Below are 23,367 nucleotides of genomic sequence, written 5' to 3' on the forward strand. Positions count from 1 at the left end.
TTCCGTAGACCTCCACTAGGCGTGCCTCATAATCAGAAAGTGGTTTTGGCACGTAAAACCCCATAATTTAATTTTTTTAACCTACAAAACATACAAAATCAGAAAGTAATAACCAGTACGATTTCAGCAACACAGCTGCCTCATTTTGCGCATTTCATTTCGAAAGGAGGCGGGATCGAACATCACATTTAGAAAACAAAACGGAAATACCTTTTATTTCCCTTCCTCCCAGTCATAACAAACAGCATTGTGAAGGCATGTGTCTGCTGATACGCAGTTCAGCTTACAATAGAGCCGGCACGTAAGCTGTGTTTTTCAGTGGCCTTCAGTTACCTCTCCGCCAATCACTAAAGCGAATCACTGGATGAAGAAAACCCTATGTGCAAGCCATTCTAAGCACGAATAGCAGAACTATAGTTCAACCTGCCAAGACTCGACAAATTCGCTCTCCAGCTTCTGCAGCACTGCGCTGTTTTCGACCGAGAAAAGAAAAAAAGGCATAGTTCCCGATACGGCCTGCACGCCATCTTCGTTTTTTCGAGATTACCGGGCATTGTTCCTCTCCGCACGCTATCTATAGCGCGCACCGGTCCGATAAGCAGAGCAGCCGACGGGTCACTCGAGAAGTCGGCGCCCGTCACACCTCCCTAGCGTGTGCGCGTATACGCGCGAAGCTTCCGAATGATCGGCAAACATGTTCCTCTCCCCGGAAGTCAGGGGTCTCGTCTTGATCTTGCCGCCTCTGCTCGCGGTCGCCGTCCGAGCCAACTCGACAACAGTAGAACACGCTTTGGAAGAGGTGTCTGGAACGCCGCCGACGCCAGCTCTTCCCGCAGAAGGTGAGAAGTCGACTTGCTTTGTTAGAAACCTCGAGCTACTGAAGTGAGGCGCCGATAAGAAATACCGCCGGTAGCCGTGGAAGGAGCTAGCGAGGCGTTCGCTTGAGAGGTGGGGGAAAGGAAGGAGCGAGGAGATACGTCATCTATTCGGCTAACACCTGGGCCAGAAAGTTTTTCTTTCGTAAAGTTCCGTTTTACTGCTGGCAGGCCGCTTTCGCTAACACAACCTGTGGGCATTAATACTTCTAAAAAATACCGCACACGAGGCAGGAAAGGGGGTAAGAATTAATAGCACGCATTTTTTAAAGATATTTATCATTAAAAACATTTTGCGGGACACGTGCTTACTTCACTAACAATTATTTATACCTCGAGATGCAACCAACAAGCACCATCAAACTTAAAACAACAGGGATTGAAGCGCAATAAGTTGTTTTTGAGTCGAGGTGACTTATTCAGCGATTTCGATATTGCCGATTTCACCTTGCTCACGAACTCATCCGAACGAACGAAGAAAGTCACCCTCTAATGTCCTTTCACCGACTTCAAAGGGTACGGCCGAAGTCTGACTAGCAATACATGGCCGATAACTTCTTTCGCAAAACTTGGCGCCGCTTTCGTAAAATCGCAGACAAAGCGAAATGCGTAAACGTTGCCGAAAACTCCGGAGAGCTGGCAGGTATACGAATACTATGTCCGTCACCCCGACCGATTGTCATGCGCTTTTGAATGGCCCGTAGAGCACTCTGGGCTAGAAGTCGAGCGAGCCGTTTGCCTCTGGCCTTTCACTACCCTTCACACGGGCGCTCTGTCATCTTCGCATCCTATGTGCACGGACCGTCTGTACCGAACGTCGCCCTGGTAGTCATTTCTTGTTTGATAACGCCGTAAACTTACGCTTACCTCGAGTCCACAATTATCGACTTATCTTTGCTTCAGCGGCACGCGCCGTCCAAGACATTTCACACCTGTTGATATCGGGAGATTGCACGCGATGGGGAAAGCGAGTCGACGCGTAAGAAGCGGGAACACGGCTGCATTGCCAAGACACACTTGCAGGTCGACTGAAACTGACGTATCCCGTATTTATGGGCCAACGGACCACTTCTAGCCTGTTGACGTTACGTGTATGGCCCTGTTGGCGTCACGGCATCCGATGACCGGAAAAGGCCTGCGAGGAGCGTGGAAATTTTACAGCAAAGCTATATATAGTTGCAATCCGAGATTTCGTGGCATCTGTGTGCAGAAACTATCATCAAGTGGCAAGATCCTGGTGATAGTGCAGAAAGTAAAAGCTCAATGGCAAATACCCCTGTGGGCTCGAGGACGTGTAGCGCACCCTTGGACTACCCTTGTCACACCTGGCACCCAAAGAGGTACCAGGCACTAGGGTAAGGACAGGTTGGTTATTAAAAAAAATTTTGTACAAGTTTTTCGAAAAGGACTGTTAAAAAATTATCGGCACCAACCGCGCGAACGCGCTCGTGTCATTGCTCCCGCGTTCGCCGTCGTCGTCGTCTTTCGCAGCTGGCTCCCTTGCTGCTCATCATTCCAGCGTAGAATTTCACTTCTCTTTTGTCTTCGTAATGGGGAGGCTGTGCTTACGGGGGTATGAGCCATTGCTTAAGAGGGTATGAGCCATTCATTGTCTTGCATGATGGACACAATAGCAGGGGTGATACGCGGATGTATGTGCGTACCTACATCATCACAATGAACACAGATCGGGACAATGGATATGTCCGTATCTTTGTTCAAGGTTCTGTGTCACCTCTTTCCATTCCACTCCGCAGTTCCACGGTAGATGACCAGCTTCGCCGGTCATCCCCCTTCACAGAGTGGAATGGCTGATGAATACTTTTCTTCGCATTAACAGAGTCTAGGATCCCTTTAAGAGCAGTTGTAGCGTACCACATCAGCCTATTGAAGAGCGAACCATAGCTTACGCACTTTCTGCGCATTCTATTTGTGAAAAGTAAATGGCGCGAATGTCGGCGACCACTTGTGAGCCGTTACTAGCGCTGTTCCTGAGACGCTATATAGAGTTGGTCGCATAACTTCATGCCTGTCAATTTTTCGTTGTATAGGCTGCGAAAAAGAACTCACTCTGCTTTTCGCGTTTCAATTAACTGGGCCCATTTTCACAACAGAACTGGCACGATAGAATTGTTTCAGGGAGGGTGAGGGGGGGGGGGACACTTCAGCCAATTCTAATGCTGGTCATAATGCTGGACATATTAGCAAAGGCGGTGGGTCATGGTCAAAGCACCTACGCACGAAAAGATTTGTGAATTCAGCCCTAAACGCTTTGTCGATTCGGTGCCTGGCGTAGGTCGCTAATTCTTCCATTTTGTCCCAGGGGCCGAATCGATGTACTCATCCATACTCACCTCACGCACTAACGAATTATCACCGTCCTTACTCGCCAATATTTTGGTAGACTATGTATTCACTCACACTCATGCGCACTCACTAACGTTGCTACGCACCCTCACCAACACTCATAGTCACCAACCGCTCATAGTCTCTTTCATTAACACTTACCCACTGACGCTCATACTGGTGTCCGCTCCCATTCTCAAGCATCCCCTCACACTTTCACTGATGTCCGCTCACATTTGCCGACACTCACTCCCTTGCACATTCGCTTTTGCTCGCACCATTCATAACTCATTTACGCTGTATCTCACACCTCTTAAATGAGTAGAGAGAATACGAGTCAGTGTATTCACGAGTGTGCATGCCGTGCTACGGGCCCTGGTGTAGGTTGTAGTTTCTTATCCACGCGGGCCCTGTGCTCCTGGCAGCAGAAGAGAACTCATTAGGACTTCGACGTTACCACTCAGGTGGCCTTTTTTTCGAGGCTCAACGGAGCCGAATGTTGCTTAGTTTCTTCGATCTCATCTCATGCGAGCGAGTGTATTTCTTGCCGCAAGACCGGTGGCCTGGACCGATGGCCTGGACTGGTGTTTGAGAAACGCTTTTACGATAGAATTGTTCGTCACAGAAATTTTCAGCCCATCACGACGCTGGACGCATAGCAAAGGGCGCCAGACCATGGCGAACAACACCTACGAATGATTAGCATTCTGAACTCAGCTCCTGAGAAGCTTGGACGGAGCGCTCGACTTTCGCGAATTAGAAGCTTCCACGGCTTCCACTGCCAAAACTGAACGCCTTGTACCAAACCGTGGCGGAAGTTGTCACGCCAAGCTATAGCTATAACTATAGTTTCTGTAAAGCTTGCTCGGTCGAATTGGTTGATTAATCGAGGGTCGGTTTGTTGTTTGATTGGTTGAATGAGTAATCGATTCCTTATTTGGAGCTATAGCTTTTGAGGACCACTTTATAAAGCCAGCGGAAATGTAAGTCAAAGAAACTCACGTGCTGGTGCTTCAGCGTCGAATTTACATTGTGTATGCGCGGATTATTTAAGTCGAAGCCCGATGGTCTTCCTTATTGTTTTCGTTGAGTGTATTTTTTTATCTGTCGAGTGTATTTTATCTGTCGAGTGTATTCTCTTCTTACGTTATCGTCTACCGAGGTCACGGCTAGGTTAATCGAAATACAATATTTTGGGAAGTTGTCGCAAGCAAAACATGGTACTTGAAGAAAGGGACAACACGAAGAGACACGAAAGGCGTCAACCGCTTCGTCTTGTCCCTTTGAAGTCTCCTGTTATGCTTGTGGTAACTGCCCAAAATCATGAATCACCAACTGGCCTACGTCTCCGCTCTGCTTCGAGATACAAGCCTATAAAAGTACTGCCGTCGTGCACATAGTAGCGCTTCGTTTGCGTTAGGAGGCATATATTCCTGTCTATTGTGCACTCGTAGATGTTGTGCGCGACTTGAGCGAGTCTTTCTATAGAGCAGACCTTCATAAACGTATTGTTCGCGATTTCGTATGGAATGCGGGTTCTTGCCCATATTGTTGTCGTTCAAGCGTAAGTGCTTTATCGCTGCTTCAGTACCTGCTGCTTTTGTGATTAGTTGAACCTTGCAAAACCGCCGCACAGCGACCTCAGGAGATACTTGGAGTTGTAAGCGAAATTTTTAAATTAATATCTTACAAGAACCTTTTCGGAAATATGGCTTGCGTTATATGAAGATGCAATGAAAGTGCTACCGCTGCTACCACGCTGGAAACGTTTCACGAGCAGTGTCGTTCGACAGCTGCGGCAGCTCTGTGCTTTTCGATCCGCTCTCTAAAGACGCAGCGTTGGGAGTTGTACTCGTTTCCTATCGGTGTCACTGTTTCAACACTTTTGGATTATGTGATAACTTTATTGAGGGAGAGAACTTTCGTGAAACTATATTATTTAACGCAAGAGAACATGCGACTGGTACATAATCTCTCAGTTCATTTTAGCGCTTCCCGCGTACTGTCTGCGAGCGATAGCGTGGATAAAAAATAAAATAAAAAAGCAGCACCCAAAGCAGTTGAAGTCTGGCGGGCTCGTACTGGCTACCTCATTTGCTGGAATGATGAAGCCTGGTGGGTGCAGGGAGATGTGTGCCTCATCTTCATCAGTATCATTTTCAAAAGCGTTAGCTCTCGGGAAATCCTAATCCTTAAGGCAATTTGCGCAGAGTCTGAATCCCACTTCTCTAGACTGGTCGAGTGGCTGGTTGTCGACTGCGCCAGCGTCCGCAGCTGCCACTTCGCGGTTACCCGCCGTCGTTGCTCAGGGGCTATGGTGTTAGGCTGCTGAGCACAAGGTCGCGGGATCGAATCCCGGCCACGGCGGCCGCATTTCGATGGGGGCGAAATGCGAAAACACCCGTGTACTTAGATTTAGGAGCACGTTAAAGAACCCCAGGTGGTCAAAATTTCTGGAGTCCTCCACTACGGCGTGCCTCATAAACACAAAGTAGTTTTGACACGTAAAGCCCCATAATTTTTTTTTAACTTCGCGGTTGCTTCGAGGTTGCGGATATGTTCATGCAAGCTCTCATCTCATATATGCGACAACAGCCAATGCTTTTATTTCTTTCTTTGCTTCTTTCTTTGCGGTAGACAATTGCGATTCACGCTGAAGTACGTTGGAACGGATCGTAAAAAGAACTGCCTGCCAATACTGATGACGAAACGTCTTGAAAGTAGTTAGCACATGACAAACAGTTCTTACGAACGTGACGCATTGTGATTTCTTTTTTTTTTTCTTTTCTTTCTTTTTGCCGCATGCATCCGGCGTGCTATTACACTTGGTGACAGGGAGGCCTAGCCGAAATTGCTGCGCCTTATTAAACGCACCTTGCTCTTCCACGTCCTTCTCTCCCCACTGCGTACAGAGTGCTGCGTCCCGCGAGGCGGTAGGCATGGGCGTCCGGTCCGGCTGGACGGAGCCTGCCAGTGGAGTTCCCAGTGTCCACCGCGCAGCGCTTGCCTCCAGGGACGCTGCAGGCGCTGCAAGATAAACGGCAACACTGACGGCGGCCCCTGTGCCTTCTGGAAAGGTGCGTGCTTGACACAGAGTGTGCAGTCGCGATCGAAATTCTGGAGACCACAGATGACGCGGGAAAAAATAAGCTTTATGTGAAGTAACGCGTGGCAGTTGAAGTCGAGTAGCCCACAACGGCGATGCGCCTGCTTGGCCAGAGCGGTGCATTGAGACTGTTCCACGTTGTACGGCTGGCCTAGGAAAAATTTAGCTCCCCCCCCTCCTATTGTTCTCGCTTCTAGACTTGTGCTCCCGACTGTATTCACCATTCGTTGGCGCGCTTAAGTGGACAAGAAAGAGAAAAACTGAACAGTTGAACATTTTGAGTGAGATAATAAAACCCGACACACGGGCTAGTGCGTTGAAATGCATATTTGAACGTCAGCACAAAACACTGACGCAACACGCAGCTCTCATTTCGTGGTCCTTCATCTGTGTGTCGCGCTGGTATTTAGCGATCGCGTTCGAAGGCGAATGTATTAACAAGTCTGCATTTACTTGTTGTTGTGCCTCCGGGTGTTTTATCGTTATTATTATCTTTCTCTCTGCGTCGATTTCTTTATCGGCTTCTTCCTTATTTTGCTTTCGCAATGCGTATTTGTTTTCTAATCGAAAGCAACAGTTAACGCTGCATGTTTACCTTTGTTAGAGCCATACTTCAGGCTGTAACAGATAAATTACTCGCTGAATATGTTTTGGTGGTGCAATGCACTGTTTCTGTCTGTAAACGTTTAACCGCATAAAAGTTCCCTCGACAGCCACTGACAAGGCAATGGACTTCTTCACAAAACATCGCTTCTAATATGCGCACCACTATTGTAAACATTAATATCTGAATTTGAACGAAGGCTTATATTTGAAGAGAGAGCTTACCGGGGGCAGCGGTATCTACAGCCGTTGCTGTAGTCCCGGCTACCTGCCAAACGCCAAGGGAGAGTCATAGGCCATGCAGTGGTTCTCGATCTAGACTAGCCACCGGTGGAATCCACTCCTTGAGGTCAGGGATCTCGCTTTGTCGAAGGTGCATTTAGCATGTCATATGATGGGCCGTGGTTTTAAAGCGCAACCGTGGTAGAGAAACGGAAAGGCGATATAAGCATGCGTGGCCATGATACGCACACGACAAACTGCCTTACAATATTTAGAATTGAGGGGCAGTTTCGTTAACAAACTATAACACGGCAATCAGCACTCGAATATAATTATAACCCTAATAATAATTGTAAATATTCATCTCAACTATAGTATCTAAAGCGCGCGTTGTTTCTTGCCTCTGCGTGTAGTAGTTAAGAGAGCCAGTTTAAGGGCGGAGAAGAGGGAAGGAAAAGAAAGCAAACTTGCAGCGCCGTGGTTTTAAGGCGCAACCGTGGTGGAGAAACGGAAAGGCGATATAAGCATGCGTGGCCATGATACGCACACGACAAACTGCCTTACAATATTTAGACTTGAGGGGAAGCTTCGTTAACAAACTATAAAACGGCAATGAGCACTCGAATACGACGAGAGAAATAATTGAGACGTGGAAAATTCCCTTGAAATAAATCTGGTTTGCGAGACAAATGCTTGTATGTATGGAATCTCTTAAAAGATGAGGGGGGAAATATGCGCTCACCGAGAGGGCATCGTCCGCACGAGACCACCACCAGGCTCCTTACGGGGATGTGGAGAGCTTCGCGGCCGGAACGAAGCCCCCCCTCTCCGCCGGCCAGGCGTGGAAAACGCGCTTTCCGATCGCTCAAGGTTGCGTAGGAATAGCATAGTTCTAGCGTCTAGGAAAAGTTTTAACAGGTGCGAGGACGGCACGCATAGCGTGGGAAGCTAGCCGCCGGAATAGCTATCTTCGAGAGCTATTCTATATTATATTATATTATACTTCGAGAGCTATGACTGATGCTTTTCTATATATATGTATTCATCTCATCTATGCGATCGCATGCGCGTGCTGTTTCTTTGTCTCTGCGTGTAGTAGTTAAGAGAGTCAGTTTAAGGGCGGAGAAGAGGGAAGGAAAGGAAAGCAAACTTGCAGCGCCGTGGTTTTAAAGCGCAACCGTGGTAGAGAAACGGAAAGGCGATATAAGCATGCGTGGCCATGATACGCACACGACAAACTGCCTTACAATATTTAGAATTGAGAGGCAGTTTCGTTAACAAACTGCAAGCAAGCTGCAAGTTTGCTTTCCTTTCCTTCCCTCTTCTCCGCCCTTAAACTGACTCTCTTAACTACTACACGCAGAGACAAAGAAACAGCACGCGCATGCGATCGCATAGATGAGATGAATACATATATATAGAAAAGCATCAGTCATAGCTCTCGAAGTATAATATAATATAATATTTAATAGCTCTCGAAGATAGCTATTCCGGCGGCTAGCTTCCCACGCTATGCGTGCCGTCCTCGCACCTGTTAAAACTTTTCCTAGACGCTAGAACTATACTATTCCTACGCAACCTTGAGCGATCGGAAAGCGCGTTTTCCACGCCTGGCCGGCGGAGAGGGGGGGCTTCGTTCCGGCCGCGAAGCTCTCCACATCCCCGTAAGGAGCCTGGTGGTGGTCTCGTGCGGACGATGCCCTCTCGGTGAGCGCATATTTCCCCCCTCATCTTTTAAGAGATTCCATACATACAAGCATTTGTCTCGCAAAAAAGATTTATTTCAAGGGAATTTTCCACGTCTCAATTATTTCTCTCGTCGTATTCGAGTGCTCATTGCCGTTTTATAGTTTGTTAACGAAGCTTCCCCTCAAGTCTAAATATTGTAAGGCAGTTTGTCGTGTGCGTATCATGGCCACGCATGCTTATATCGCCTTTCCGTTTCTCCACCACGGTTGCGCCTTAAACCCACGGCGCTGCAAGTTTGCTTTCTTTTCCTTCCCTCTTCTCCGCCCTTAAACTGGCTCTCTTAACTACTACACGCAGAGGCAAGAAACAACGCGCGCTTTAGATACTATAGATGAGATGAATATTTACAATTATTATTAGGGTTATAATTATATTCGAGTGCTGATTGCCGTGTTGTAGTTTGTTAACGAAACTGCCCCTCAATTCTAAATATTGTAAGGCAGTTTGTCGTGTGCGTATCATGGCCACGCATGCTTATATCGCCTTTCCGTTTCTCTACCACGGTTGCGCTTTAAAACCACGGCGCTGCAATAGTTTGCTTTCCTTTCCTTCCCTCTTCTCCGCCCTTAAACTGACTCTCTTAACTACTACACGCAGAGACAAAGAAACAGCACGCGCATGCGATCGCATAGATGAGATGAATACATATATATAGAAAAGCATCAGTCATAGCTCTCGAAGTATAATATAATATAATATAGAATAGCTCTCGAAGATAGCTATTCCGGCGGCTAGCTTCCCACGCTATGCGTGCCGTCCTCGCACCTGTTAAAACTTTTCCTAGACGCTAGAACTATACTATTCCTACGCAACCTTGAGCGATCGGAAAGCGCGTTTTCCACGCCTGGCCGGCGGAGAGGGGGGGCTTCGTTCCGGCCGCGGAGCTCTCCACATCCCCGTAAGGAGCCTGGTGGTGGTCTCGTGCGGACGATGCCCTCTCGGTGAGCGCATATTTCCCCCCTCATCTTTTAAGAGATTCCATACATACAAGCATTTGTCTCGCAAACCAGATTTATTTCAAGGGAATTTTCCACGTCTCAATTATTTCTCTCGTCGTATTCGAGTGCTCATTGCCGTTTTATAGTTTGTTAACGAAGCTTCCCCTCAAGTCTAAATATTGTAAGGCAGTTTGTCGTGTGCGTATCATGGCCACGCATGCTTATATCGCCTTTCCGTTTCTCCACCACGGTTGCGCCTTAAAACCACGGCGCTGCAAGTTTGCTTTCTTTTCCTTCCCTCTTCTCCGCCCTTAAACTGGCTCTCTAAACTACTACACGCAGAGGCAAGAAACAACGCGCGCTTTAGATACTATAGATGAGATGAATATTTACAATTATTATTAGGGTTATAATTATATTCGAGTGCTGATTGCCGTGTTATAGTTTGTTAACGAAACTGCCCCTCAATTCTAAATATTGTAAGGCAGTTTGTCGTGTGCGTATCATGGCCACGCATGCTTATATCGCCTTTCCGTTTCTCTACCACGGTTGCGCTTTAAAACCACGGCGCTGCAAGTTTGCTTTCCTTTCCTTCCCTCTTCTCCGCCCTTAAACTGACTCTCTTAACTACTACACGCAGAGACAAAGAAACAGCACGCGCATGCGATCGCATAGATGAGATGAATACATATATATAGAAAAGCATCAGTCATAGCTCTCGAAGTATAATATAATATAATATAGAATAGCTCTCGAAGATAGCTATTCCGGCGGCTAGCTTCCCACGCTATGCGTGGGAAGCTAGCCGAAAATCGACTGGCGCGGACAACACCAGCCCCTTTCCACATAAGTATGAGGCTCGGAGCAGGAGCTATAGCGCTTGAAAGTAACCGCTGGCTTGACGAACCAACCGACTGAGCTACCTTTCCGGGCAACATTGAAGGATCACGAGTTCAAATCACATGTTATGTTCTTTCTTTTTTTTTTAAAGGTATTTTCCTTCCTTTTATCACTGTACGGAAACCCTCCTAAAAAAAAAAACAAATTATATATCCTCAATTATGTGTGGCCACACATGTGCAGGTCATAAATACCAGGTTCTCTAGCCGAGTGCCATCCATGCGGTATAACCGAGCTCAGATTGGTCCACCTTGACTGATCAAATAAGGCACCACTGTAGGTTAAATAAGGCGTACAACTCCTGCGGGACCCGCCGTGGTTACTCAGTGGTCATGGTGTTAGACTGCTGAGCACGAGGTCGCGGGATCGGACCCCGGCCACGGCGGCCGCATTTCGATGGGGGCGAAATGCGAAGACACCCGTGTACTTAGAATTAGGTGCACGTTAAAGAACCCCAGGTGGTCGATATTTTCGGAGTCCTCCACTACGGCGTGCATAATCAGAAAGTGGTTTTTTGTCACGCAAAACACCATAATTTAATTTTTAATTTAACTCCTGCGGGGACGGTAGAGTATCCGTCTCCAGTGCAAGAGGACCGTGATTCAAATCCCGGTGCCGCGCAATTCTCCTCCGGGAAATACAAAAAAAGAAGAAAAAAAAACCGTGTGTTGAGAAATTGCACAAACAGGCCTGGAGTGCGGCCTGATCCCGGTGACCAGAACCGGTAACGCACTCTCTCACCAGAGCAGGATTGGCCACCCTGGTGCAGTACTTGGCCACAACCTCCTATATGAATACAACAATCAAACCCCGGCCCTCAGTCCCCAGCAGCCGCGAAGCAACTGACCACGGCGGCGGTCAGATCTGTAACGCTGCAGAGGGTGCTAAGAATACCTGGCTCCGGACAGGCCGCCATTGGAATCTGAACCTGGCAACGTTTAACGTTAGAACGCTATCTAGTGAGGCGAGTCTAGCAGTATTATTAGAGGAATTAGAGGGTAGTAAATGGGATATAATAGGGCTCAGTGAGGTTAGGAGGACAAAAGAAGCATATACAGTGCTAAAAAGCGGGCACGTACTGTGTTAAAGGGGCTCAGCGGAGAGACGAGAACTAGGAGTCGGATTCCTGATTAATAAGGAAATAGCTGGTAACATACAGGAATTCTATAGCATTAACGAGAGGGTGGCAGGTCTTGTTGTGAAACTTAATAAGAGGTACAAATTGAAGGTGGTACAAGTCTATGCCCCTACATGCAGTCATGATGACCAGGAAGTCGAAAGCTTTTATGAAGACGTGGAATCGGCGATGGGTAAAGTCAAAACAAAATACACTATACTGATGGGCGACTTCAATGCCAGGGTAGGCAAGAAGCAGGCTGGAGACAAGTCAGTGGGGGAATATGGCATAGGCTCTAGGAATAGCAGAGGAGAATTATTAGTAGAGTTTGCAGAACAGAATAATATGCGGATAATGAACACCTTTTTCCGCAAGCGGGTTAGTCGAAAGTGGACGTGGAGGAGCCCGAATGGTGAGACTAGAAATGAAATCGACTTCATACTCTGCGCGAACCCTGGCATCATACAAGATGTAGACGTACTCGGCAAGGTACGCTGCAGTGACCATAGGATGGTAAGAACTCGAATTAGCCTAGACTTGAGGAGGGAACGGAAGAAACTGGTACACGAGAAGCCAATCAATGAATTAGCGGTAAGAGGGAAACTAGAGGAATTCCGGATCAAGCTACAGAACAGGTATTCGGCTTTAACTCAGGAAGAGGACCTTAGTGTTGAAGCAATGAACGACTATCTTATGGGAACCATTAAGGAGTGCGCAATAGAAGTCGGTGGTAACTCCGTTAGACAGGAAACCAGTAAGCTATCGCAGGAGACGAAAGATCTGATCAAGAAACGCCAATGTATGAAAGCCTCTAACCCTACAGCTAGAATAGAACTGGCAGAACTTTCTAAGTTAATCAACATGCGTAAGACAGCGGACATCAGGAACTATAATATGGATAGAATTGAACAGGCTCTCAGGAACGGAGGAAGCCTAAAAACAGTGAAGAAGAAACTAGGAATAGGCAAGAATCAGATATTTGCGTTAAGAGACAAAGCCGGCAATATCGTTACTAATATGGATGAGATAGTTCAAGTGGCTGAGGAGTTCTATAGAGATTTATACAGTACCAGTGGCACCCACGACGATAGTGGAAGAGAGAATAGCCTAGAGGAATTCGAAATCCCACAGGTAACGCCAGAAGAAGTAAAGAAAGCCTTAGGAGCTATGCAAAGGGGGAAGGCAGCCGGGGAGCATCAGGTAACAGCAGATTTGTTGAAGGATGGTGGTCAGATTGTTCTAGAGAAACTGGCCACCCTGTATACGGAATGCCTCATAACCTCGAGCGTACCGGAATCTTGGAAGAACGCTAACATAATCCTAATCCATAAGAAAGGGGACGCCAAAGACTTGAAAAATTATAGACCGATCAGCTTACTGTCCGTTGCCTACAAAGTATTTACTAAGGTAATCGCAAATAGAATCAGGAACACCTTAGACTTCTGTCAACCAAAGGACCAGGCAGGATTCCGTAAAGGCTACTCAACAATAGACCATATTCACACTATCAATCAAGTGATAGAGAAATGTGCAGAATATAACCAACCGTTATATATAGCTTTCATTGATTACGAGAAAGCGTTTGATTCAGTCGAAACCTCAGCAGTCATAGAGGCATTACGGAATCAGGGTGTAGATGAGCCATATGTAAAGATACTGGAAGATATCTATAGCGGCTCCACAGCCACCGTAGTCCTCCACAAAGAAAGCAACAAAATCCCTATAAAGAAAGGCGTCAGACAGGGAGATAAGATATCTCCAATGCTATTCACAGCATGTTTACAGGAGGTATTCAGAGGCCTGGAGTGGGAATAATTGGGGATAAAAGTTGATGGAGAATACCTTAGCAACTTGCGATTCGCTGATGATATTGCCTTGCTTAGTAACTCAGGAGACCAATTGCAATGCATGCTCACTGACCTGGAGAGGCAAAGCAGAAGGGTGGGTCTGAAAATTAATCTGCAGAAAACTAAAGTAATGTTTAACAGGCTCGGAAGAGAACAGCAGTTTACGATAGGTAGCGAAGCACTGGAAGGGGTAAGGGACTACATCTACTTAGGGCAGGTAGTGACCACGGATCCGGATCATGAGACTGAAATAACCAGAAGAATAAGAATGGGCTGGGGTGCGTTTGGCAGGCATTCTCAAATCATGAACAGCAGGTTGCCACTATCCCTCAAAAGGAAAGTGTATAACAGCTGTGTGTTACCAGTACTCACATATGGGGCAGAAACCTGGAGACTTACGAAAAGGGTTCTGCTGAAATTGAGGACGACGCAACGAGCTATGGAAAGAAGAATGATGGGTGTGACGTTAAGGGATAAGAAAAGAGCTGATTGGGTGAGGCAACAAACGCGGGTAAACGACATCTTAGTTGAAATCAAGAAAAAGAAATGGGCATGGGCCGGACATGTAATGAGGAGGGAAGATAACCGATGGTCACTAAGGGTTACGGACTGGATTCCAAGGGAAGGGATGCGTAGCAGGGGGCGGCAGAAAGTTAGGTGGGCGGATGACATTAAGACGTTTGCAGGGACAACATGGCCACAATTAGTACATGACCGGGGTAGTTGGAGAAGTATGGGAGAGGCCTTTGCCCTGCAGTGGGCGTAACTAGGCTGATGATGATGATGATGGGCCTTAGGACATTTCGTGTTTTTAATTTGCAGATCACAAAAGTAATGTTCAGTGGCCTAGTAAGCGAATGAAAATTTCTTATTGTCAGTCACCTTATAGAATTTGTGCAAGAGTGCGTTTGTCATGTCCAAACAAACAAATGGAAAGCCGATCACGAAAATGGGCCGGAGCGCACATGGTACGCGCTAGTCGTAGCCGTCACCTTACGTCACCATGATTGAAAAGTGCGCAATAATTACCATTCTGCGATAATAACACCCAGTATTATAGGATAATTACGTGTTAGGCGTGACGCTAAGAGACAGGAAGAGAACGGTGTTAATTAGAGGGCAAACCGAGGTAGACGATATTCCAGTTGGCATTGAGAGGAAGAGCTGGAGCTGGGCAGGCCGTGTAATGTGCTGGTCAGGTAACCTGGGGCGTGTTGCAGTTACAGAATTGGTGTCAAGTGAAGAGGAGCGCTGTTCAGAACGGCAGAGAATCAGATGGTGCGATAAAACCAGAAAGCTTGAAGGCAGCTTGCATTCAGCTAGCGCAAGAAAGGGATCATTGCAGATCTATTGAAGAGGCCTTCGTCTTCCAATGGCAATAAAGAAAGTTCGTAACGTAATACTTGGCCTAGCAGCCACACCTCAGACACGTGAAGAACCTTCGGAGATGTATCAAACAGAGCGAAGCCGTGTAAGCGAGTTACCGCAGGCTTGAGCAGCACTAGATGTCCGTTTGCTGACTGTACACGTACTGATGTTTTTTTTCACCGATGCCCTTTTCATGTGGCCACCTTGAATATCCCGCGCAGGCATGCATTCTGTGACCGCACTGACAATGTTAACTGCCGCAGCCGTACAGGCTCTTTGCTGACCTCCACCATGGATCTTGTAGAATACGACGTGAGAAACAAAAATGAGGGATTGTCAAATAAAAAAAAAAACGCGCAAGTTATCTGGTCTATTGAGGCGTGCGTGAGCAAGGTAACGTTTTTAATGCATTAGCATTAAGAGTGTCAAAGTGTAAGAAAGTGTATGTGCATATATATATATATATATATATATATATATATAAAATCTCTGTCACGACTGACCTCGCACACTTTTCACACATACACTTTTTTTTCACTTTGACAGCTTTAATTAATGCACCACCTTATCACCCTGCTCACTTCGACCCATATCCCCAACAGAGGCCCGTACAGATGCTATTGGCTATGGAATTCGCGCGGTTTCAGCTCAGTGCACGGAGCAAGAAACATTTAGGAAAGGAAACTCCGCTGTTTGCGGCGACCAGAAGAGGTCACAAGCCCGCGGAGCCGTTATCGTGCTGGCGGCGCCTGGCGGCCTGGAAAGAAATTACCGCCGTTGAGAGCGCGCCGGAGCAGCCTGCCCGGGCGCTGCATTTTTTTTTTCGCTGCGGCTTCTACGACGCGCCGCATGGCGCCGCCACTGTATACGGCCCCGTCGGAGCATACAACAATTGTGGCTATATCTGGTCGCCCGCGCTCTCTCGCGCTGACGGGAGTTTCACCTCCTAAATGTCTTACTCCGTGGCTCAGTTTCAACGTGGGCGTGACAATGTTATTGCGCATGCAAGTCGCCTGCTTGCACACGCTGAACGCAATTATTCCATTACAGAGCGCGACTGCCTCGTACTCGTAGGGGCAGTGAGCCAATTCCGGCCGTACTTATACGGTCGACCTTTCACTGTTACCACGGCCATCACGCTCTCTGTTCGCTCTCGACATTTAAGGATCCAACGGGTCGTCTAGGTCCATGGGCACTGCGTCTTCAAAAATTCACCTACACAGTGGTGTAAAAATCCGGTAGGCTACACCAGGATGCCGATTGTTTGTCTCGGCACCCCGTCGACGCCTCCTGACTCCAGTGGTGCAACTGGTGGAATATTCACGCTTTCCGCCTTCTACCGTATCGGCGAGGAGCAAGGATCGAATACATTCTTGCGCGACTTCATCAGTCACCTCCGTTCTGACCCGTCGGATCCCTCGCTTAGCTTGTTCCTCGTTTTGGACGGCATGTTATACCACCTAAATACGCGCACTGATAGTCATTCCTTCTAATCTCCGGAGCAACTGTACCCGCGTGACTCCATGATGTCTCCACCGCTGGCCACCTGGGTGTTTCCAGGACCTACGACTGTGTCCGGCGACAATTTTTCTGGCCCGGACTCTACTGTACCGTGCGACGTTATGTCGCTGCTTGCGAACAACTCCAACGTCGTAAGAAGCCTGCTTTGCTTCAGGCTGGAACCCTCCAGCCACTTGATGTACCCACCGAACCGTTTTATCGTGTTGGTCTCGACCTGTTGGGCCCTTTCCGTACCTCCAGAGCTGGAAATAAGTACATCGCCGTTGCAACGGATTATTCAACCCGCTATGCCGGCACACGAGCCGTCCCGATCAGTTGTGCTACCGACGTCGCAGACTTCCTGCTCCAAGGCGTCATCTCACACTACGGAGCGCCTCGCCAGCTTCTCACAGACAGGGGCCGCTACTTTTTATCTCGGGTTATTGAAGATCTACTTCGCTCTTGTGCCACAAAACACAAATTCACGACAGTATACCACCCTCAAACGAACGGCCTCGCTGAACGCCTGAACCGAACACTTACAGATATGCTCTCGATGTATATGTCTCCTCAGACCACTGTGACTGGGACGCCGCACTTCCATTTGTGCCGTTCGCGTACAATTCGTCACGTCCCGACACCGCTATCTACACCCCCTCCTATCTCCTCTTTGGGCGTGACCCGACATTGCCTTTCGACACGCTCCTGCCAACTGCTCTCGAGTCCTCGTCTGAGTCCACGCGACGCTATAGCTACAGCCGCCTAGGCACGTCAGATTGCCCACCATCGCCTTTCTGAGTCGCAGGCAAGACAGAAGTCTCTTTATGACAACCTCTGTGATGTCCAGTTCTCTGCCGGTGACCTCGACCTCCTTTGGACTCCTTCACGGCGTGTGAGCCTCTCGGAATAACTGCTTTCCCTGGCCCTTACCGCGTCGTCCGACAGCTCAGTGATGTGACTTATTAAGTAGCCCCAGCCGGGGCTTTTCCATCGTCCACGTCAACTGATATCATCCACGTCGGTTGTCTCAAGCCCTATCATGCGGCCGCCACCTAGAAGGCGCCAGGCGGGCGCTTTCGCCACCGGGAGTTATGTCACGGTGCCACGAGATGGATAAAGACGACGAACACCAACAAGACGAAAGAGACGACGTAGTGGGGCTAACCTAACGTTCGGCCATACTGGTTGTAACGGCCATATCTTCTGCACACTAAACACGGTGATATATATATATATATATATATATATATATATATATATATATATATATATATATATATATATATATATATATATATATATATATATATATATATATATATATATATATATATATATATATATATATATATATATATATGAACGCGAAGAAAGGAAACGGAGGGGCTCGATATATTCATTTGATATATAAGAAGCCAACTAATAATGACACATAGGGCAGTATCGAGAAAATTATTTGTAGTTCTAATTGCATTACAGAAATGATAGATAAGAAAGTGGATGAAAAAAATACTGGCCGCAGTGTATATATATTGTCAGGGGATGTTCTTCTGAGGAAAGTCCGCAGGATGCCTGACAGAAGACCAGTAAAACGGGGCAGTCTCAGTTGGACACCGATCGAGCGCACAGTATGCTAGTTCGTCGTCTTCCTCTTCCACACTTCAGCGTGCCGGTGCCGATAATTTCCAGTGCATTCATTCCCCGCACATAAAGCAGTCATCCTGGCGACCTAGGGAAAATACAGCATCGGGAGCTTGTAGCAAGGTTTAAGCTGCGCTATATGAACTATTTCACGCCCTCGGCAACAGCGGTCAGAACACGTCTCGGGCGCTTCGATGACTTGCTTCACGGGTGACGTTTGCTGCAGTACGCGGCAGGAGGCGTGATAGTTTGACAGAAACTTAGTGGATTGGCCGGGAGGAGAGGCTCGGACCCGAAGCCAAACAAGCATTCCTGGGGAATAGCGGAAACTAGAAACGGACGCGCCATGGCGACAGTTTTAGCGCCACTGATCTTGGGTGGTGAACGATAGCGACTTGGCGACATTCTTCAGCATGAGCAACAGCTTCTGAAACATGTGTCCCTTCAGAAGCGTCGAGACGGTAGGAGAGAATGGTGTCCATGAAGTAGGAAGGTTCTCGTCCGTAGAGAAGAAAGAAAGGAGAGAATCCGGTGGTAGTCTGCGGCGCAGAGTTATAAGCGTAGGAAGAACCCGGTCTCAATTGGAGTGATCGTAGGACACATACATCGCAAGCACGTCAGCGGGCGCGGGACTCAAGCGTTCCGTCATGCCGTTAGTTTGTGTACGGTAGGCGGAAGTAGTGCGGTGAAGGATGCTACACTCCTTTAGCAGTGACTCGACGGAATTGGAGAGAAAGGCGCGGCCACGCTCACTAAGTAATTCACGTGGTGCACCGTGTCGCAGAATCGGGCGGCGAAGAAGGAAAGAAGCGACGTCTTTCGTGGTGGAAGGCGGCAGTGCAGATGTTTCGGCGTATAATGTGAGGTGGTCTATGGCAACAATGATCCACCGGTTACCATCAGGAATGCTTGAAAGGGGGCCGTAAAGATCAACACGGTCGAATGGTCTGGTAGGGCAGGGTAAAGGGTGCAGGGAAACTGCGCAACTCTGAGGACGGGATTTGCAGCGTTGACACGCAGCGTATGACCGGATGTACTGGCGAACAAGTTAGTACATGCCTCGTCAGTAGTATCGATGACAAAGACAGGAATATGTTTTGAAGACGCCAGCATGGCCGCACTGGGGGTCACCGTGAAAAGCTGTGCAGGTGTATGAGCGTAGATGACGGAAAATAACGAGGAGCCATTACGGTCGTCAGTGAGGTAATTCCGTCGATACAACAGATCTTCGCGGATTACAAAGTGCTCTGCTTGACGACGTACGGTGCGTGAGAGAGACTCATGTGAGTGGTGAGACAGGAAGTCCAGCAGTGAAGAGATCCATGGATCTTTACGCTACTCGGCCAGCATGTCGACGAAGAAAAAAAGTGACAAATCACAGGTGGAAGTTATCGAGCAAACAGGGTGAAAAGGCAGTGGAGAACGAAATAAAGCGTCGGTATCAAAATGTTTGCGTCCAGAGCAATAAATGACACGTCTTGATCATACTCTTGGAGGCTTAAAGCCCAACGAGCGAGGCGGCTATTCTTTCAAGGACGATAACTAGCGTAAGGCATTGTCGTCAGCGACGTCAAATAAATAGACAGCCTTGAAGGTAAGTGCGAAATTTACCGATTGCCCAAGCAATCGCCAAAGATTCTTTTTCAGTCACAGAATAGTTTGATTCTACCTTCGTTAGGGTACGGCTGGCATATGCGACTACGTGCTCGTCAAAGCCATCTTTGCGTTGGGCGAGAATGGCGCCAAGTCTGAAACCGCTAGCACCCGTGTGAATCTCAGTCGGTGTATTAGGATCCAATTGGCGCAGTATTGGAGGGAACGTGAGAAGCTGGCGGAGGCTCGTAAATGAGTTGTCTCACTCAGAAGTCCAAGCCGAGAGGTCACACGTGCCAGTAAAAAACTGAGTCAAGGGGGCGATGATCGAGGCCAAATTACGGATGAAACGCCGGAAATAGGAAGACAACCCGATGAAGCTCCCTAGTTCCTTTAGAGTAGTGGACTTGGGGTGCTCAGAAATGGCGCGAAGTTTGGCAGGATATGGCAGAATTCCCTCTTTCGAGACGACGTGCCCTAAGACTAAGCTTACGGGCACCAAAGTGACTTTTTTTCACATTTATTTGCAACCCAGCTGATTTGAGACACAGAAGAACTTGCTCGAGGTGGGCAAGGTGCGATTCCAGATCTGTAGAAAAGACCACGATGGTCGTCTAAGTAGCAAAGGCATGTGTGCCATTTAAGAGCCCTGTGAATAGCGTCCATCATTCTCTCGTAAGTGGCAGGCGCGTTGCAAAGGCCGACAGACTTTACATTGAATTCGTATAATCCACCAGGAGACAAGAAAGCCGTCTTTGGACGGTCGGCTTTAGCAATTGCCCGTACCCGGAGCGCAGATCCAGCGAAGAGACCTCAGCTCCATGCAAGCAATACAGGACGTCGTCGATGCGCGGTAGTGGATAAACATATTTACGGCTGATCCTGCTTAGCCGGCGGTTATCGACGCAAAATCTAATTCAGTCGTCGTATTTCCGCACCAGCACGACCGGTGACGCCCAAGGACTGTGGGAGGGCTGGGTCACACCACGTTGCAGCATGTCGTCAACGTGTTCATCAAGTGACACGGCGTTCGGCTGCGGAAACAAGGTATGGACGCTGGCACAGCGGAGCATGGTTACCGGTGTCAATATGGGGAACAACCGCTGACGTGGGGCCCAAGGAGGGCTGGCCCAGGTCCAAAGAAGGCCGGAAGTGTTCAAGAAGTGCAACAACTTGACTGCGTCGAGCTGGCGTAAGCGCGTCATCGACGGTATGCAAGAAAACATCTGGGGGTATGTGAAGCTGGCGCGGCAGCAGAATTGAGGGCACCGGTAGGCAGTGGTGCCTTATAGAAAAGTAGGCCAAATGGACGGGTGACGTCAAAGGTGTCGAGACGCCCCACACATTCATCGTGTAATAGAGTTGAAGGACAGGGAAACGGATTGCACTCATAAATTGTAGTGGAACGATCGGTGAGTGTGATGACGGCAAACGGGACCAGAAGGTTCTGTCGACGCGCACAGTCTTCGGATGGCGTAAAAAGGGCAGTCGTGGCGGATACAGAGTAATAAGAGACGGACACCAAGGCGGCGCAGAAAGGACAGATAGTGACGTCAGCGGCGACAACCACTTTGGAAGCGCGGTTGGGGAGATCGACGGTAGTTTCACTGAACGGAGACAAAGCCAGTTACGCACGAGCGCAGTCGAGAACAGCACGATGCGCGGAAAGTCCCAACCCAGAATAACAGCATGGGAAGCAGGGCATAGAAAGATGAATTCAACAAAATATAGTTCATCTTGAACCATAACACGAGCAATACATGCTGCCATAGGCTTGTCATACTGCGAGTTTGCCGTGCATGTGAGAGGTCGCGAAAAGGAGTCGCCACTTTCTTGAGCTTGACGCAGAGGTCTTCACTTATGACCGAAACGGCAGCTCCGCATATCGAAAAGAGCGGTAGTCGCGACACTTTCGACAAATTCTGCAATTTCGCTAGGATGAGGAAGATGAAGCCTTGAAAATTTCGACGACGGCGCAGTTCTTGCCTTGGGAACTGCGGCAGTCAGTTTTCCTCCTGACCAAAGTTGTAACGGCGCAGCATGGGTGAAAGGCGGCGAGAAGAAGGCCGACGTGAGCTGAAGAAGCACGACGAGACCCACGCGACGCCAATAAGGCTCCGAGGTATCAGGACCGAACGGTACGAAGCTTGTTGGGGAACGTAGCTGAAGTGTGGCGCGTCATGGCGAAAATAAAGTCTATGGCGGCGACATAAACGCGGAACGTGTCCCGGAGTGTCACGTGCGAAACAAATAGGGCGGTTATCCGAAGTATGCCAGGCGTTAATTGAAGGTCCGGAAGGCGACAACGGTACGAGAACCGGGCGTATTTCACGTGGCGACGAGTTGAAACTGGTGGCTGTTCCGGAAGTAGTAGGCGTCGGTCGCGCACAAGGTCGGTTGAGAGTGGCAACGTAAGTCAGGTGCACTCACATGCGGCGGTTGAGAGGGAGGTGGGAGCGCCTCAGCAACTTGCACCTGGATTACACGATGGAGAGACGGTTCTATTGTGGAAGCGGGCTCAGTAACCACGCCATGAAGAGACCACTGGCGAGCTACTTCTTCTCGAATGTATTGCTGAATCTGCAACAGGAAGTAAGCACCAACACATCCGGGCTCCAAGGCCGAGAGGTCCGCGGATCGCAAACTGGTAGGACGGGTGGAAAGAGGCCGTTTGTGCAGCTCGCCAAAGCTCTGACAAAGCTCAATTACTTGAGCAACCGTCGTTGAGTTTTTCGCTAAGAGTATGTGGAAGGCATCGTCGCCTATGCATTTCATAATGTGCCTTATCGGTTTCCGTCATGGACTCATTCACGCGCTTACAGAGGTTGATGACGTCCTTAATGTAGCTCGTGAAGCTCCCACCATTTTGTTGAGTTCGACCACGCGAGCCGCGTTCAGCGTGGGGTCCGCGCACAGCAAGACGGCTGAAGAACGAAGTGAGCGTCTATGTGAAAGCTGACCAGGTTGTAAAATCGGCTTCGTGGTTTCTAAACCTCAGAGCGGCCACATCGGTCAGATAAAAGATGACATTGGTCAGCTTCGTGCGGTCATCCCACTTGTTATATGCGCCAACGCGTTCATAATCTGTAAGCCAGTCTTCCGCGCCGTGATCGTCGGTGCCACTGAAGATCGCAGGGTCGCGCTGACATGCCGCACGAGAACGCGCGACAGCCGTCGGAGCGGCGTGTGAGGGGCCAGCGTCGTCGGTCTTTGTGGAGGCAGATGGTATCGTACGGCTTCGGAGCTCCAGGGCGGTGAAGCCGGGTTCCCAGTATCTCCACGATATGCCACGGGATGTCCTTCTATGTCCGCAGGACGCCTGACAGAAGACCAGTAAAACGGCACTCTCAGCTGGACACCGATCGAGCGCGCACTACTAGTTCGTCGTCTTCCGCTCCCACACTTCACCGTACCGGCGCCGATAACATATATATTTTAAACCTTCAGGATTCTGGCGATATGACTGACATTTCACCGACATCTTTTGCCACATGAAAACAGTTGCGGAACTTCCCTTAACAACGTTGCTGTAAGACTTCTCAATTGGAAGCCCCCGCAGACC

The 23,367-nt window shown here is 48.5% G+C and overlaps 1 protein-coding gene across 2 annotated transcripts in view; it reads left to right on the plus strand.

Moving 5' to 3' along the window:
- Nucleotides 1-595: 595 nt before the first annotated feature.
- Nucleotides 596-23,367, plus strand: part of LOC142564851 (uncharacterized) — a 31,908-nt gene continuing 9,136 nt past the window's right edge. Inside the window, exons 1-2 of one of the 2 annotated variants that reach the window (XM_075676032.1) lie at nucleotides 596-839; nucleotides 6,134-6,298. In XM_075676032.1, coding sequence (XP_075532147.1) covers nucleotides 695-839; nucleotides 6,134-6,298 — 310 coding nt within the window. In that variant the 5' untranslated portion in view covers nucleotides 596-694. The remainder of the gene's footprint in view (nucleotides 840-6,133; nucleotides 6,299-23,367) is intronic. The other variant, XM_075676033.1, reaches the window with a different exon arrangement.

The sequence above is a fragment of the Dermacentor variabilis genome, chromosome 11, assembly GCF_050947875.1.
Source record: "Dermacentor variabilis isolate Ectoservices chromosome 11, ASM5094787v1, whole genome shotgun sequence".
Lineage (NCBI taxonomy): Eukaryota > Metazoa > Arthropoda > Arachnida > Ixodida > Ixodidae > Dermacentor > Dermacentor variabilis.